Below are 15,156 nucleotides of genomic sequence, written 5' to 3' on the forward strand. Positions count from 1 at the left end.
TACAAAGGGGGGTTTGTCCACCCCCTAATTTTCCATTATAAATGTCATACATGTACATGTATGCCGTTAAGGCAAAAAAAAAAGTTGTTTGTTTGTCCTCCACAGCTTTGAAAGAGGACGTGCGGGTGGGCGGATTTTTTATTTTTTTTTTATATATTTATTTTTTTTGGATTTGGCGTATTTCTGGACCTTGCTAGAGCTAAATGCTACAATCATTTATGGTGACTTAAAAAAACCAACATTTTGTTTCTTTAATATGCAGTTAAAGTTATAATTTGTGTTCATGTCATAGTCTTTTAATGATTTGGTGGGCTTTTTTTTATTTTCAACCATGAAAGATCTTAGTATTTAGCTCTAACTAGGTCCAGAAATACTCCAAATCTGGAAACAAAATTGAATTTTACTTATTTTTATAAAAAAAAAAAAATTGAAAAAAAAAAAATATTGGTCAGGCCATCATCTGAGGAGCGGGCGGTGGAGGACAAACAAACAACTTTTTTTTTTTTGCCTAATGTATACCTATAGGTCTCCTCTATCCAGTGATACCAAAATAAGTACAAACATTCTCCACATGAGGACCCCCATGGAAGTTTTGGAAATTTTGGCTATGTACAAAAGTATAGGCAAAAGTTATTTTTGACTAAAAATTCTACAAACATGCAATTTTCACCAAATTTTTTCCTATAAAAGAAATGACTATTTCAACCTAAACTAACAAGTTAAAAGTCAGTTCCCAATGGTGGACCTCACCAACTCTCTGGTCATTTTTGATGGATGGTCCTACCCCGAGTAAGGTGCTGTGTTAAAATTTTACCACTAAAATGAGCGCAAAGGATGTTTCTGCGATTAGCTTAGGTCATTTGTGTTTAATCACACATGTTTTGTTATGACGGATGATACAACCCCCTTCATTGTTCTAGGCCAAAGTCTTACCGTTTTAAAATATAAGGATGTTTTGTGCAAAATTTTGACATCTTTTTACTAAAACATCGATTTCACTTTTGTTCACTTTTGACAACATTGCACGATTTTTGTGACAAGATAACTCGAATAATATGCAAGCAAAAGGTAAATTTTTTGCACTATCGTTGAGAGTACATCAAAGTCTAGGGAAGGTTTTCTCATTTTTTCAAAATATTTGTTTTAAACAAAAATATACACCATTACGTGCAATTTGCAGCTTAATAGAGTGACAAAATTGCTTTTTTCACATGTTTTTTCGAAAAAAGAGACGAATTTCAACAAAATAAAAAAACCTTCCGTAAGTTCATATCTCTTCTTCATGAAAAGCTAACTGAATTTTATTTACTCCGAACGGATTTTTTTCTAAGTTGTCACAAAAAATTTGGGGTAAAAAAGTGAATTTTTGTGATTTTTTCAAAAACTCAAGATTTTTAAACAAATCTGACATCACCATGAGATTCCATGGCTCATTTCCTTTCCAAAAATGTATAGTTTTATATACTTTGGGCATACAATTAAGAAATAATGATGCTCGAAAAGGTCCATGTTCTCTCCCATTACTCTGGCCTTAAGTTACACATACAGGGTGAGTAAAAAAAGTGCAATAGAGCAAAGAATCAATATTTATGTAAGAACCAAGTTAAACTTTCCCATTTTTGAAAGTTTCTATAAATGCCACACTTAATAGTCAACTAAGGGCAATATTGAAATTCATTACAAGAACAGTGCCCAGCAATCTTGGAATTAATGCTGGAATAGGAATAACATCAACTTGCTGATGTGATGCTATCTTCTCCTTTGCCAGAATCCCATTAAGTTTGTTTTATGTACCTTGTGATTAGTGTATTGTTGGTCACTTAACCATTAAATCCGTGCAAATACCAGGGGATTTATTTAGTTGCATTGGTTGACATAATTCACAATAGGATTGTTTAGCCATGTAGAACTGCCAGGGGGTATTGAAAGTTGTGTCACTTGTGTCTATGAGCCAAATGGTCAATAGAGATGTCTACACTATTCCAGTATATAAGGAGGAATTTACTTCATGAACTCGATTTATGATCCCATCAGCCTTTAATTTGAAACATTTTTATTAGTAGCCCTAAATATTTAAAAACAATAAGCCTATGTGTGTGCACAATATCATTCTATGTATATCCTAATAACTAGTGTAAACAGTGGGGGCCCGGCCTCTCAATAAATTTGGTGAGGGGGCCCAAGTACCCTAGGGCCCCCAATAATCTGAGGTCAAATTCATAATTTTAGGGTAAAATTCAAACATTTAGGATAAAATTCACAATTGTAATATTCATAATTTTAGGTATAATTCAAAATGTAAGGTAGAATTCATGTAAAAATGTATGCATTTCAAGAGCTTCCGTCCTTCGCACGGGAGCGGGACCCCCCCTCCCGCACCCACCCCCTTCAGCGTTTCGCGTTCCGGAGCAGACCAAAAATTTTGCCCCCCCCCCCCCATATTAAAAATCTCCCGGAGCCTCTGGTAAATTTGCAATGCACTTAATTTTACATTTCATTTATTAAATTTAGCATGTTAAATATCAAGAAAATACCACCTTGTCTTTTATATTACATCGTTTCCCAAAACTGTAGTTTTCTCTTTCTCTCTTTGCTGTTTTTCTATCTTTCCTTCAATTTCTTTCTTTTATTGTTGTGCTGTGAATTTAATCAATGCTTAAAATACATACAGCATAGCATAAGTTCAGGAGGCCTCTTTATATCAGAATGCAAACTTTTGGAATTCCATTTGCTTAATGCTTTCTTGAGTAAATCACAACAACAAAAGCTAAAGTATACATGGATGACTTTACCCAGTTATATGCAAATTTTAATACTGTGATAAAAAGCCCCAGGGTAGATAAGCTTCTAACTTTAATCATTACATCATTGAATAGACAACGGGTATTTCTGGGTATATTTTATAGAATTGAAGGTTCTAGTATTTTTTTAACCAAACATGAATAAGTACACAGTAGCGGCACTACGGGGTAGGGTAGGGCATGGGGAAATTCCCCAGTCAGAACTCTTGCCCCTGTTTCCCCAAGAAAAACCGAAAATTAATAAAATTTCAACTTTTATGTAATTTTGCACAAATTTTGTTGATTTTGCCCCCCTGAAATTCACTTTGCCCCCCTAATCCCCCGAAAAATTCCTGGTGCCGCCACTGCAAGTACCATCAAATATAAGAACGTTACTGTGCACAGATGGATTTGTCTGAGCTGCAGCACTTGGTATTAGAATACTTATTGCACTTGACACATTAATTATATTATTTTTCAATGATTACTCTTTGGTAAATGTTCACACATTTTTTAGAATTATAATTTTTTTTTAGAATTATAAATTTTTTAGAATTATAGATTTTGAAATTAAATTGTACTTTAAAGCCATAATGTACGATCTTATAATATGAAATTGGTTATTTTTTTTCAAACCTGATTTTTGTGGCATATTTGTAATGTTTACACATGTCCCAACTTGCACCTAAATGGAATCGGTCAAATTTGTTGTCTTTGTAGGTCAACAGAGCAAAGTTTGACATATTATCATAATTTTTAAATTATCATATCCTCCCTTTGAACTGCAGGTTAAATTGCCAAAATAACCAGTGGGGTTTCTTTCACTTTACCTTGTTATTTAACCCTAAAATCGTCAGTTAATAAATAAATATTATGAATAAAGAATAACAAAATCAAAATTTGACGGAAATCATACATTAAGGCTTTAAGCTTACCAAGCTGATATATTAAAAACGTAAAAGTTAAAGCTAAAACAAACTCATATAAATTATAAAGTTTTCAAACATGTTTTTCAGTGTGAAGAAAAAAGCTTAAAATGCCTGACCTAAAATCTTTTGGTGGAAAATTTGGATTAATTGGAGTACACATGCTACAACTACTGCAGAGCCAATTTGCATTTGAGCAGTATACAGTATTTTTAATTTTTTTTTTTTGTTACGATAGAACTTTTTTTTCACTAAATAATTTGTTCATCGAGCTTTGTATAACATAGCATCGGAAATAGTGGGAAAATGTAGAAAAGTTCCATTTGTGCACAGCAAGAAACAGATCGTCTCTTTTGGCAGCTGGGAGAATTTACTAGAAATAACTATACATACTCAACAGCCTGCTATAAACATTTATATTTTCCATTTGTTCTACTTGTAGCACAGACACCATACCAATGCTTTTTATTTGTATGAGCTATAATACTACTATAGGCCTACTACTAGGCCCCATATATTATTTTTTCAAAGTCATGTTACATGCAAGATATTAACTAACTTAACTTATCATTCATGTCAATGAAAAAGTGATGTGTTGGTAATGGAAGGCATCCAAATAATAAGTGAATATAATTTATGCCTCATAATCATATGGTTACAAAGTACATTTATTTATCGGAGTTGCCAACATATATTTACTGAAATTATGCATAGGGCCTATTAAACATCTGCTTAAAATAAGATAATAATGAAGCTGAAGCTGAAGCAGGCACGTCGCAGAAGGGTGCGGATTGCGACTGCACTTCCCCACATTTGCCAAAGTCCCAACACTAAATCCTAAAATTACGTTTTTATGCTTTTTTATTAAAAAAAGTTCCAAATGTTAGGAAGTAGGTCCACTTTTTACAAATCCGCCTACCCCCCTGGAAAAAAAGGTCCACCATGATTTGTACATCAACATATCCACTATGAGTTCTATTTTGAACGTTTTTAGCATAATGTAGCCAACATGTTACATCTGATTGTACATGTATTTGTAATTGTAGTATTGTAGTACTCAAATTGTAATTCCAAAAGGCTTTCAGATTAAGGGAGGTGTTATGAGCGAACCGTGGTTTGGATTCCAGAGGGAGGGTGCCTGTAAGAGGCACAGCCATCAGAAAATGAATAACTGAGATCGCGCGCCAAATAAACTAATTACTGCAGTAATTTTCCAAGTCTTTAAAAAAATAGACATAGGTGGGAATCGAACCCGCACCTTCCGGTTCTGAATCAACAGATAGTATCACTAAGCCAACTTCCTATCTGCAATAAAACCTGTGATATTAATTCTTGATAATGTTTAACGGAAAAATCAATACTAATGTACGATGTCATTCAAACTCTAATACTAATAGAAGTCCCACAACTAAAGTAGCAATCGATAAATCTGCTCACTCAATCATCAAATAATCAATCGAAAAATAAATAAATAAATAAATAAATAAATAAAACAAACAAATAAATAAGTAAATAAATAAATAAATAAATAAATAAATAAATAAATAAATAAATTAATTAATTAATTAATTAATGTGTCCGTTCTCTCGAGCCCCAAAACATCATTAAATAAATATATAATATAATATAAATAAATAAATAAATAAATAAATAAATAAATAAATAAATAAATAAATAAATAAATAAATAAATAAATAAATAAAAAAGAAATTATAAATTAGTTTTTCTAGGACCTACGCTGGAAAAATAAATCAGCGCATAAGAAAAAGAAACAGCCGCTCGGATTCGAACAAGCGACACTGAGAACAGCAACTAAGAAACCACAATACCTTAGACCACTAGGCCATAGAAGCACACAGTCTTCTCCATGTCAAAAAATATATATTAACCTTTAACGTTGCGCAATATTGGCACATGACACGGGCACATGTCTGTGGGTAAAGATACTGCATGATAGAAAGGCGTGCAAAGGATCTATCCCTGAAGTTAATGGTCATTGACATGTAACCAATTTTTTTGTATACCAGCTACACTCAACCTATACAAAGAAGTATATTATTAGGCGTTGACGCAATCATGTAATGCGGGAAGTCTAAAACCATAGTAGCAACTCGTGCACTTGTTTGAGTCCACAGGTATTCGGAAACAGCATTCAACCCCGAATTCAGAGGTCGATTTTGGGTTGTTACATGCAAATACAAACTAATTATATCATGAAAAAACCCACCAAGAGGACTACGATACTTATTCAGAGCCAATCTACATTCTGTTATTTACAAAAGCCGACGGTCAAAGTAAAATTATAAAAGGAGCAAGACCAGATATCAACGTTAAATCACGGTAAGCCTAAAATCGCATCGAAAACGCAAAAATGCAGTCACAAAATTTATAATATTACTAAATCACCACAACGAATTGTAACGTAGGTATGCAGAAAAGAGTTGTATTAGCAATAACAAAGTATGTGCAAAAAGATTTGTCTTTAGCATGTCGCTTTTTGAAATATCGCCAAAAATATGAAATTTTGGAAAAACGCCCAAAATTTAAAACAAACACGAACCTTCCAAAATAAATATATATTAGCACTTTCATGCCCAGTCACTACCTGTCGCTGTGATTTGGGGTAACTCGTTGCTTCCCTTCTCCAGATACCTGTACTTCAAGGTCGCTCATACCCCAGCCCTTAACATGTTTGCTAAGAGCTTCTATTTGACCAGTGCAATGGTGCTTGGCAAATACCAATTCAATACTTCAATCCCTGTTTAGTGTTTATTGTTATTCCAACTGTAATATCTATCTGTGAAATATTAAAATTCTATTTTTATGGAACAAAAATGAAAATTTGCTCTTATGTTTGAACTTTCAAATAATGTATGCTTCTCATTAATATTAAAATACTTTCATATCTTGGGCTCCGGGCTTATATAGGTAGATTAATAGTACCCAAAATGTCAATGCAAATATTTGGAGCAACATTTTGAAATTCCAATTGGACACAAATATAGGTTTTAAAATTACAGTTTAAATTTGAATACATGGCACTTAGACGCCTCTCATGCCAATTTGATTTGAGTCTCGTTGCTGTTCATATAAAAATTATGAGATGTAAACTATACCAGCCCTGCAAACCAAATTTTCACTTTCTCATCATTCAATCTTGACTACAAAACTAAATGTCTTCAATTGATGAATAATTTTGAAGAATAGAAATTACACTTATGCCAATTCTTAACAAACTCATAAATACGGCCATATCAGGGTCAGTGATGTCCTTTGGGCATATGTGTCTGATGCAGTGACTCATCAGGTATTTTGAATGTGTAGCAAATTCGGTTTTAGGCCTACTCAAGCAAATAATCCAATAACTCTATCCAAATAGTTTGGATAAAGTATAACAATAGGATTGAAAAGATTGACATAGGTGATTTCTACCTACCACTGAGAATTTACCCAAACATTAATTCCAGCATTACTGGGCACTGGTCTTCTAATGTGATGTAAAATTAAAAGGTCACAATATTTCAGCTTCATATTTTCCAGAATGAACCTTTGATTTATGAATAATAGGGAGTAGTTCGGGGATACTTTATTTTTACAGACTTTTCAATTCCAAATACTTTTGTCTTGAGCCTTGGAAAAACACATGGTCCATCCTTTGCATTAGTGGTTTAATGTATTGTTACATGTACCTTATTACTTCATGTTTTTAAACTATCACAGGGCCATATCTTTTCCTTGGCAAAGACACTCCTGGAAGCAGCTGCCCATGATCTAGGCATCTCATTGGAGATTGGTTCTACTCTTCTAGGACTCCTGACTCGCATGTCATTAGATGATCCACAGCGCAGACCCACTCTAGAAGAGGTAATTTATATACTGCAAACTTGTTAATACTAAATCGCTTAAGGTTGGTCTTAACCCAGGAATTATGAAAACTTTTGGGCCTCATGACTGCTAAATTGTTGGTCTATTTAGATTGGAATTCTGGCTATGTACAAATGTATAGGCAAAATTTATTTGACTAAAAATTCTACAAACATGCAATTTTCATTTTATATATACATTTTATTCCAAAAAGACCTAATATTTTTAGGCGGTTTTGGGAAAAAATATATATCTTTATGTCAAAGGTCAAAATTTTCATATGATTGATGGCTTTTCCTCCCAGCTACATACACTTTAAGCACATTAGATAAAGTTTACTTTGAGGTCTTTTATGAAAAATATCATATTTTGAATCATTTGCCATAAAATTTTTATTATATTGGACATGAATATCAAAAACATGCAATTTGGTGTGTTTGATGTGCTCTCAAATCCGATAAAAATACTGTCTAAACTTGCTATCCTATTCCTTAAAACAATTATGCTGAGTTATTTTGTGTTTCTTACTTAATCTTGTGTTTTGTTTATTAACTCACTCTGCTAAAAAAATTTCAGTTGTTATTTTGGAAAACTAAAATAGGCTCACATTTTGAAAAATGGCCCCTAAAATTGCCAGTTTGATTTGTGTGTTTCTTACCTGAAGTTTAATATTTTATGTTTAAGGTTACTGTAACATGCAATCGAGAGTTAGGAGATGACCCAGGGAGCTCCAAATCTATATGCCGTGCTTTGTCATCATTTGGAAGGAGGAAGCTCTCATTAGAATCACAATATGAACTCCACAGTAAGTCTTCTATTTGTTGCATTACGTTTGTTTCAACGTTTGTTTCAACAATTTTGTCGAACGACGCTCACATTTATGCAATGAAATACATGTACAAGTTTATAATCTTCAATTATTTCCGGTGAAATATGCACAAATGTAGCATTGAATTTGCAGTTTGGTAGGTAAATTTTCCGCTTTTTTTTAAACCCCACTCACATGCCTGCAACTTGTAAATACCAGTATGTTAGGATTTTGGTTACAATTTGGTCTCATATGAACAGCTTTGAACCAAAACCTCCTAAGAAAATAAAGAAAGAAGTTGTTTGTTCTGGGTGGGATTCGAACCCGAGACCCCTCGCATGCCAAGCACTGGGTCGGTGACGTTTTGCAACAGGTCTTGGGCTTCGCTGGCCAGTGAAACCGTGCATATATATCACTTGGGGTAATTGCGTCATCACACCACGTGGGATGCACGCACGAACAGCGCATATATCAAATAGTATTTTGTAGTACACAGTCCTGTTAGGGTTAAACCAGCAATCTTGGGTCATACCTGCATGATGGGTACTTTCATGTAATAGCAGTATCCAAGGTCACATACTGAGGTCAAAGTTCATTTCAAGTCAACTTGTACATTTTTTGATGTTGTTGAGGATGTCGTTCAGAGGTACTTCCATCAAAATACATTGGTGTTCCAATTAGTACACCCATTTATTTCTTACATTGACTAGACTATAAAGAAATGAAAACATAGTTATGTTCTTTATCATTACAGTACCTGGTGGAAAACGGAAATCATCATCATCATCACAGGGTGAAGCAAGCAAACAAGTGACCAGCAAAGACAATGGCAATCACAAAGTCACTCAAAATGGCAACAATACCACCCAAATTGGGTCAAGGTCATCTGCTTATTCATCAAGTGTTGTAGAAAATTGCAGCATGCAAGGTGCAAAATCCCTCAGGAAATCTGCTGGCTTAAACTTGCAGACATCATCTAATGACTTGGAGCAGAAACCTCACAAGGAACAAGTACGAGAACCTCCGAGTCCTGCAGCTTTGAATAACTTATCACAGAGAGCTCAAGATATACTCAAGAAATTGTATGCATCAAATGAATCAAAGAGTAACAATAGCAATGAAGATGAAACTGGGGTGACTATTGATTCTGTTAATGAATCCAGTGTCAAAAAAGATGCATCTTTTATTTCAAGAAGTCCCAGAAAACCACATATGAAAAGAAGTCCGTCCAGATCACCAAATACAAAGAGAAAAGAGCATCATGGTGCTAAGATTGATGCAGCACAAAGTCCGCCCAGATCACCAAATACTAAAAGAAAAGAGCAACGTGGTGCTAAGATTGATGCAGCACGAAGTCCGTCCAGATCACCACATACTAAAAGAAAAGAGCAACATGGTGCTAAGATTGATGCAGCACGAAGTCCGTCCAGATCACCAAATACTAAAAACAAGAGTGTTCCAGATGCAAAAGAAATCTCATCCAAATTAAAAGAACTTGTTTTGTCTCGGCAGAGTAGTAGGGAAGATGATATAGATTTTGATGAAAAAACATCTGCAAGATCATCTCCAGATGTGCAACTGAGAACAATTTTAGACAGAATACCAAAATCTGAAGATCTGCGAACAGGATCACCTGTAGGCCGAAGACAATCACCCTCACGAGGGCGCTTATCACAATCGCCTAATCATGTGTCATCACCAAGGGCCCTGGGTCAAAGTCCAAGAGAATCACAGAGAAAGTCTGCTCAATCTCCAGGAACACCTGGAAAACATGGTAGTCTTCGTCGAAGACTTTCCCAGAAACAGTTGGAGGTATTCTTCAAACGAAGGAAAAGTTCAGGGCGTAGTACACCAGAAATTATTGAAGGACTAGATGGAGACACAGCTGATGATTTAGACTTTATACTTGGTGACCCATGGTCAGATGATGAAAAGCCTGAGTTGCCATTTGAGCATCCAATTCTTACAAGATCATACAGTGCAGAAGGCTCTTCCTCAGCAATATCTTCATTTCCGATATCCACAGGTGGTGTTAGAAGAACAGCAAGCATGAAACAAACCAGTATTATACCATCAGCAAGTTCTGCTATTAGCCTGGAAAACATCTCTGAAGAAAAGTCAGAGCGGACAACCTCAGATTTAGACCGGACATCAGAAGAAGATCTTTCCGAAATTGTTACGGTACCAGGTGCTAGAAAGCAGAAAAGAAGCAGCATCACTGCAGAAACATGTCAACTTGACAACAAACCAAGTTACAACAACATCAGGGAGCTTACACAAGTCCAGAACCAATTCTTAAATAATCGGCGCAGCTCTCTTTCTGACTTTCGCGTACCTCCTGGTTTTGGATCCCGAGCAACTCATTTCACTCCAATTGTTGTAACTGATAAGCCAGTTCTATCAAAAGCAGCCAGTTCACCTACTATGGACAATGCTAAAGCAAAGGCAAGAGCTGCGCTCAAGGCCAAATTAGTATTGAATAAAAAAGGCCACATGCCTCCACCTGAATTGCTGCAAGACCTTGAAAATGATGCTTTAGTGAATCCGTTGGCAACACCAAGGTCAGAGGAAAATCTGTTGGCAGCTCTGGTACAGCCGGTATTAAGACGACATAGTTCAGTTGAACCTCCTGTGTTGAAAAGAAAAATATCCAATGATTCAATTGTATCATTGCCATCAGAATTATGTCATCCATTGAGAAAGATATCTACTGAATCTAACCCAGATTTTGTCCCATCTCGTAAAGTATCTAATGATTCAACGGTGTCATCAGTACCAAGGAATTCATCTGCATTATCAGATCACGTCTCATCCAATCAAATATCTTCATCAGTTGAAAGTGTTTTTGCTGAGGTTGACAATGTTACAAACTCAACAGGAAAACTTGCTTTGTTAGGAAATGGTGATGTACAAGGATTGAACACAACAGTTAACATGGATTCTTTGCAGCCCAAAGTCCGCACTGTCTCTGAATCGCCCATAACAAGTAAAAACTCTTTCAGTCATATTGAACCACCTCAGTGTACAGATACTGAAATTCAACTCAAACAAAAATCTGAACCAGTCCTTCAACATCCAAAACAAACTGAAGCAACTCTGCCTGAGGTTATAGGTCATATGTCATCCATAGATAATCAGGTCAAAGGTCACCAGCTGGTGAAGCCAATTGCAATAAAATCCAATGAACACACTTGTAATGTAGACAATAGGGTACCTGAGACACATCAACCTAGTGCTTCTTCATCAAGTGAAAATCCAACAAATGTTGCAATTTCTTCCAGCAGTATTGCTCCAGGATCTAACCAACCAATGAGCACAGTTTCTGTGAGTCCATCAATCATTGTGAATGATCAAACTGTCCTTGCATCACCAGTGCCACCAGTAGCTCCAGATGTCCATCCTGTTATGTCCCCAAACCAGTATAGTCAATTTTTTGCCCCTGTGTCACCGATCCCAGTTGGACCAATCATAAGTCACGCTGTTCCTAATCAGTTTACAGGTCAAATGTCATCTCCATCCCAGAACATGCAGGCCATGGGTCAAATATCACCAGCACATTTAGTAGGAAATCAGCCAAATTTTTATCCAAGTGGGATGAGTCAAGGTATGGTTCCTGGTAGTTCATCACCAGTGGTCTTTAATCCAGCTATAATGCCTGGGTTTTCTTATCAAGTGCAATTACATGCAGATCCACAGACAGGACTATATAGGATGGTACCAATTGGTGTTCCTATCCAGGGGGTACCATTCCATGGTTCAAATGGGTCTCTTTCAGGGAATTCATTTGGTTCGCCAGGGAGCAATGCTGGAACACCCCCACAGGCTCCAAATATTGTCAACCCAGAAACAAATGCACAACATAGCAATACTTTACATAGCTACTGGACAAGACAAAAGAATACACTAGACACAAGTAGTGATGGGGATAGCACATGTATACCAATGTCTCCTGAAGCTGTAAGACGTGCAGTGGTGGATAGGAAAAAGGATCAAGTCAAGAAGAGAATGGAAAAGAGCCGACATGGTACACCACCAACAAAGAAATCTAATGCAAAAACAGCTTCGTCAAGTTTAATTAGAAATGCAACTGATTCCGAAAGTAGTGAATCTTATGCTTTGGCCAAGCCAAAGGAAAACAGGACAAAACCTTCACCTCAGATTACAAAGAAGAAGCATATGAAAGTATCACTAAGTGATGGGGATCATAAGGAGAGAATCAAAGAAAGAGTAAGAGAACAAAATGAACAGAAAACAAAGCGAGAGGGCGCTGCATTCCCTCGTAGTGTATCTTGTGATCATCTCAAAGGCAGTACACGGCATCATCAATTCTCATCCAATGAGGCATCTGCTAAATCTCAGGAAGATCTTACAAACACTGAAATAAAACAAACAACAAAATCAAAATACGCAACAGAAGATTGTGATGATTCACGACCACTTGATATGCTCCCATTGGCAGCAGCATCTCCTGCATCTGTGTCATCTGTGTCGCATGACAGTGGAGTGAATATGCGCTTTAATGGCATGTCCAGTGGTGAGGATATGTTTGCAGCATCCCAATTAGCCGATGCTTTACAAGGCTATAATGTTGTCAGGAGGGTGATGAAGCTTATTAGACATGCCTTTGCTTTTGATGGGTACCTGGAAAATGGCATAGAGGACAGAGAGATGGGTAAGTTGATTTGTGTTTGGGGTGTGTGTGTAATAAGGGAGAATAGCATAGAGGACTGAAAGTGGTTTGGTGTGTGGGGTGTGTGTTTAAGGGAGAATGACATAGAGGATGGAGATTGGTATTTGGTGTTGTATCTGTGGGGGGGGGTGTGTGTGTAAGGGAGAATAGCATATAGGGCAGGGAGATGGGTAAAGTGGTTTGGTGTCTGGGTGTGGGGTGTGTGTGTAAGGGAGAATAGCATATAGGGCAGGGAGATGGGTAAAGTGGTTTGGTGTCTGAGTGTGGGGTGTGTGTGTAAGGGAGAATAGCATATAGGGCAGAGAGATGGGTAAAGTGGTTTGGTGTCTGAGTGTGGGGTGTGTGTGTAAGGGAGAATAGCATATAGGGCAGAGAGATGGGTAAAGTGGTTTGGTGTCTGGGTGTGGGGTGTGTGTAAGGGAGAATAGCATATAGGGCAGAGAGATGGGTAAAGTGGTTTGGTGTCTGGGTGTGGGGTGTGTGTGTAAGGGAGAATAGCATATAGGGCAGAGAGATGGGTAAAGTGGTTTGGTGTCTGGGTGTGGGGTGTGTGTGTAAGGGAGAATAGCATATAGGGCAGAGAGATGGGTAAAGTGGTTTGGTGTCTGGGTGTGGGGTGTGTGTGTAAGGGAGAATAGCATATAGGGCAGGGAGATGGGTAAAGTGGTTTGGTGTCTGGGTGTGGGGTGTGTGTGTAAGGGAGAATAGCATATAGGGCAGAGAGATGGGTAAAGTGGTTTGGTGTCTGGGTGTGGGGTGTGTGTGTAAGGGAGAATAGCATATAGGGCAGAGAGATGGGTAAAGTGGTTTGGTGTCTGGGTGTGGGGTGTGTGTGTAAGGGAGAATAGCATATAGGGCAGGGAGATGGGTAAAGTGGTTTGGTGTCTGGGTGTGGGGTGTGTGTGTAAGGGAGAATAGCATATAGGGCAGAGAGATGGGTAAAGTGGTTTGGTGTCTGGGTGTGGGGTGTGTGTGTAAGGGAGAATAGCATATAGGGCAGAGAGATGGGTAAAGTGGTTTGGTGTCTGGGTGTGGGGTGTGTGTGTAAGGGAGAATAGCATATAGGGCAGGGAGATGGGTAAAGTGGTTTGGTGTCTGGGTGTGGGGTGTGTGTGTGGGAGAATAGCATATAGGGCAGAGAGATGGGTAAAGTGGTTTGGTGTCTGGGTGTGGGGTGTGTGTGTAAGGGAGAATAGCATATAGGGCAGAGAGATGGGTAAAGTGGTTTGGTGTCTGGGTGTGGGGTGTGTGTGTAAGGGAGAATAGCATATAGGGCAGGGAGATGGGTAAAGTGGTTTGGTGTCTGGGTGTGGGGTGCGTGTGTAAGGGAGAATAGCATATAGGGCAGAGAGATGGGTAAAGTGGTTTGGTGTCTGGGTGTGGGGTGTGTGTGTAAGGGAGAATAGCATATAGGGCAGAGAGATGGGTAAAGTGGTTTGGTGTCTGGGTGTGGGGTGTGTGTAAGGGAGAATAGCATATAGGGCAGAGAGATGGGTAAAGTGGTTTGGTGTCTGGGTGTGGGGTGTGTGTGTAAGGGAGAATAGCATATAGGGCAGGGAGATGGGTAAAGTGGTTTGGTGTCTGAGTGTGGGGTGTGTGTGTAAGGGAGAATAGCATATAGGGCAGGGAGATGGGTAAAGTGGTTTGGTGTCTGGGTGTGGGGGTGTGTGTAAGGGAGAATAGCATATAGGGCAGAGAGATGGGTAAAGTGGTTTGGTGTCTGGGTGTGGGGTGTGTGTGTAAGGGAGAATAGCATATAGGGCAGAGAGATGGGTAAAGTGGTTTGGTGTCTCTGGGTGTGGGGTGTGTGTGTAAGGGAGAATAGCATATAGGGCAGTGGGTAAAGTGGTTTGGTGTCTGGGTGTGGGGTGTGTGTGTAAGGGAGAATAGCATATAGGGCAGGGAGATGGGTAAAGTGGTTTGGTGTCTGGGTGTGGGGTGTGTGTGTAAGGGAGAATAGCATATAGGGCAGGGAGATGGGTAAAGTGGTTTGGTGTCTGGGTGTGGGGTGTGTGTGTAAGGGAGAATAGCATATAGGGCAGAGAGATGGGTAAAGTGGTTTGGTGTCTGGGTGTGGGGTGTGTGTGT

The 15,156-nt window shown here is 37.9% G+C and overlaps 1 protein-coding gene across 1 annotated transcript in view; it reads left to right on the plus strand.

Annotated features, from left to right (window-relative positions):
- LOC140163083 (uncharacterized) overlaps positions 1 to 15,156 on the plus strand; it is a 95,777-nt gene that overhangs the window by 46,475 nt on the left and 34,146 nt on the right. Inside the window, exons 3-5 of the mRNA XM_072186454.1 lie at positions 7,427 to 7,570; positions 8,255 to 8,375; positions 9,133 to 13,050. Coding sequence (XP_072042555.1) covers positions 7,427 to 7,570; positions 8,255 to 8,375; positions 9,133 to 13,050 — 4,183 coding nt within the window. The remainder of the gene's footprint in view (positions 1 to 7,426; positions 7,571 to 8,254; positions 8,376 to 9,132; positions 13,051 to 15,156) is intronic.

The sequence above is a fragment of the Amphiura filiformis genome, chromosome 10 (assembly GCF_039555335.1).
Source record: "Amphiura filiformis chromosome 10, Afil_fr2py, whole genome shotgun sequence".
NCBI lineage: Eukaryota > Metazoa > Echinodermata > Ophiuroidea > Amphilepidida > Amphiuridae > Amphiura > Amphiura filiformis.